Source organism: Cotesia glomerata, unplaced genomic scaffold, assembly GCF_020080835.1.
Source record: "Cotesia glomerata isolate CgM1 unplaced genomic scaffold, MPM_Cglom_v2.3 scaffold_13, whole genome shotgun sequence".
In the NCBI taxonomy this organism is placed as follows: Eukaryota; Metazoa; Arthropoda; class Insecta; order Hymenoptera; family Braconidae; genus Cotesia; species Cotesia glomerata.
In genome coordinates, this window is record NW_025401664.1 from 44546 (window position 1) to 46643 (window position 2098).

General features: G+C 28.4%; 1 protein-coding gene across 1 annotated transcript; it reads right to left on the reverse strand.

Annotated features, from left to right (window-relative positions):
* Positions 1-216: 216 nt before the first annotated feature.
* On the reverse strand, positions 217-1844 carry LOC123273746. Its single transcript, XM_044741225.1, has 2 exons — positions 1664-1844; positions 217-1115 (listed from the first exon to the last, which is right to left on the reverse strand). The coding sequence occupies exon 2, from the start codon at positions 1113-1115 to the stop codon at positions 279-281; it is 837 nt and encodes a 278-aa protein (XP_044597160.1). The 5' UTR covers positions 1664-1844; the 3' UTR covers positions 217-278.
* Between the last annotated feature and the right edge of the window lie 254 nt (positions 1845-2098).

Consider the following 2098-nt stretch of genomic DNA (forward strand, 5'->3'; position numbering starts at 1 on the left):
CTATATTTTTATTATTTTTTATGTTAAATTACTTCAATTCCGTTAACCTGAGACTGTAAACTTTTTTTTTTACTAATTAATTCAATACTTAACTCACGAAATGCACTAATATATAAATATAAACGTTAAAAATATCTTATAAATGATTTTTTGGTCTCTTTTATAACAAATTTATTTTTTTTTTTACTAAATATTAAGAAATTTAATTGAACAATTAATTCTTTATAACAAAAAACTATATTTACAACTTGTTACAACAATTTTTCAACTTGAAAATATTACAGTTTTATAAAATTACTTTTATTGCAATTAGGATATTGTTTTCTATGTTCTGTCACTACTTGCAACAAATATTGAAGCTGTTCTTCATCTTTCGTTAAGCATCGATTATACTGCTCTATCAATGCCACGCCGCGTTCTGCTACATCATTCACAACTTGAAGTTTCCCGAAATACTCCAAGTTTTCTAAGAAATTCGGATTCTGAGGCCACAAAGTAACATCCTCATCAATGAACTCATACGACAAATCAAACGATTCAAATATATTAATCGATCTCATAGACATAAATTGACTAAGATCTTTATTTAATAATGACTCTAAATTTTTCTTATCTATTATAAAGCGATTTGTTGTAGTTTCATTGGCTTTACAGTTTTTAAGAGCATGAACTATTCTTTTTTTTGTTCCAACTGAAACATTTTTATCAAAGAGAGATAAAACAGACAGCTCGTTGTTTAAATACCACAATTGATCGGCTAATTTTTGTGAGCATGTCTGTGAAAGACTATTATTAAATCTTTCATATGAAATTAATTCTTTAATCAAAGTTAAATCATTATTAGGTGCTGTTATAGCACACGGCGCAGTGAACCAAGCTTTTAAATAGAATATTATGATAAATAAACAAAGTTCTCGTAATCCATCTATTTCCGATTTAGTAAGATGAAATTCATTTCTGAATAAAAAAATTTTTAAACTATATATTGCTTTAGCCATCCACCTTGCATGATGGACCGCTCCAGGATGCTTAAATGTAATATTTGTGGTAGTAGTACCCAAAAATATTAATGATAATTCCAGAAGTTCACGGTAATCGTCTCGACAATGATCCATCTACAAAAAAAGTTATAAGTCAAAATGAAATTGATTATATCGCAATTTCAAAGTTGAGAAGACTAATTATTATTAACTGATGTGAGGTAAAAGTTGTAAAATATTTTACAAACGCAATTTTAATCGTTAAAGATGATTAAAAGTATAACAGTCATGTGAAACTGATTTTCAATATTTTTAATCACGACGGCAAGTTAATTAATCAGAGTAAAATTGATAATTGAGGAGCTTATTTTCAAAAGGGTATCTTTTGATTTTTGATTAATCGAGACAAAAACTAGTTATCTTCAATTATAAATATTTGTATTGAACTTTTTAATTTAGCTATAAAGTGCAATCGGTTATGAAGCTGCAATTCGATTTTCATTTATAAATGTTCATAATTCTCAAAGTAATTAGTATTTAAAAGTTCAGAAAACTGGTATTTTAAAATATGAAAAGATACCCTTTTGAAAATCAGCTCCTCAATTATACTGAACTTTATACATTTTTCTTTTCCACTTTAACATCAGTTAATAATTCTTCAGCGCTGGATTAAAAAATTTTACTTCTATTTGATTATTAACGAATTTCAAAATCTCATCTTTGATTGGTGTTATTACTTCCAAAACTTTTTTGTCACAAATACCAGCCGTAAAGTTTGATTGGTCAATTTCATCCCACTTCTTTTTAAATCTCTGATAAATTGGAACGTTTGGGCCAGACGAAACAGGCCAGTATACTTCAAATGCACTTCGAAGAACAATTTCAAATATATGGTGTCGGCATGGCAAGTACAACAGTTTTCTACTAAGAGCCTTTTCTACTAATACACACGCACCATTTCTGTTGAGAGCGTTGAGAGCAAAGCAACTAAATGAAGTTAGTACCGAACAACCAGGCTTACCAACACAGAGCTTATTAGCTACAACACTCAAATTAAATGAGTATAATACTCTGTACCGACAGAGCTAAATAAAGCTCTGTTGATATTTTTCAAATAA

Bases quoted from the DNA above. Each gene is read 5' to 3' on its own strand.
- LOC123273746 (XM_044741225.1), bottom strand. From the start codon at position 1,115: ATGGATCATTGTCGAGACGATTACCGTGAACTTCTGGAATTATCATTA.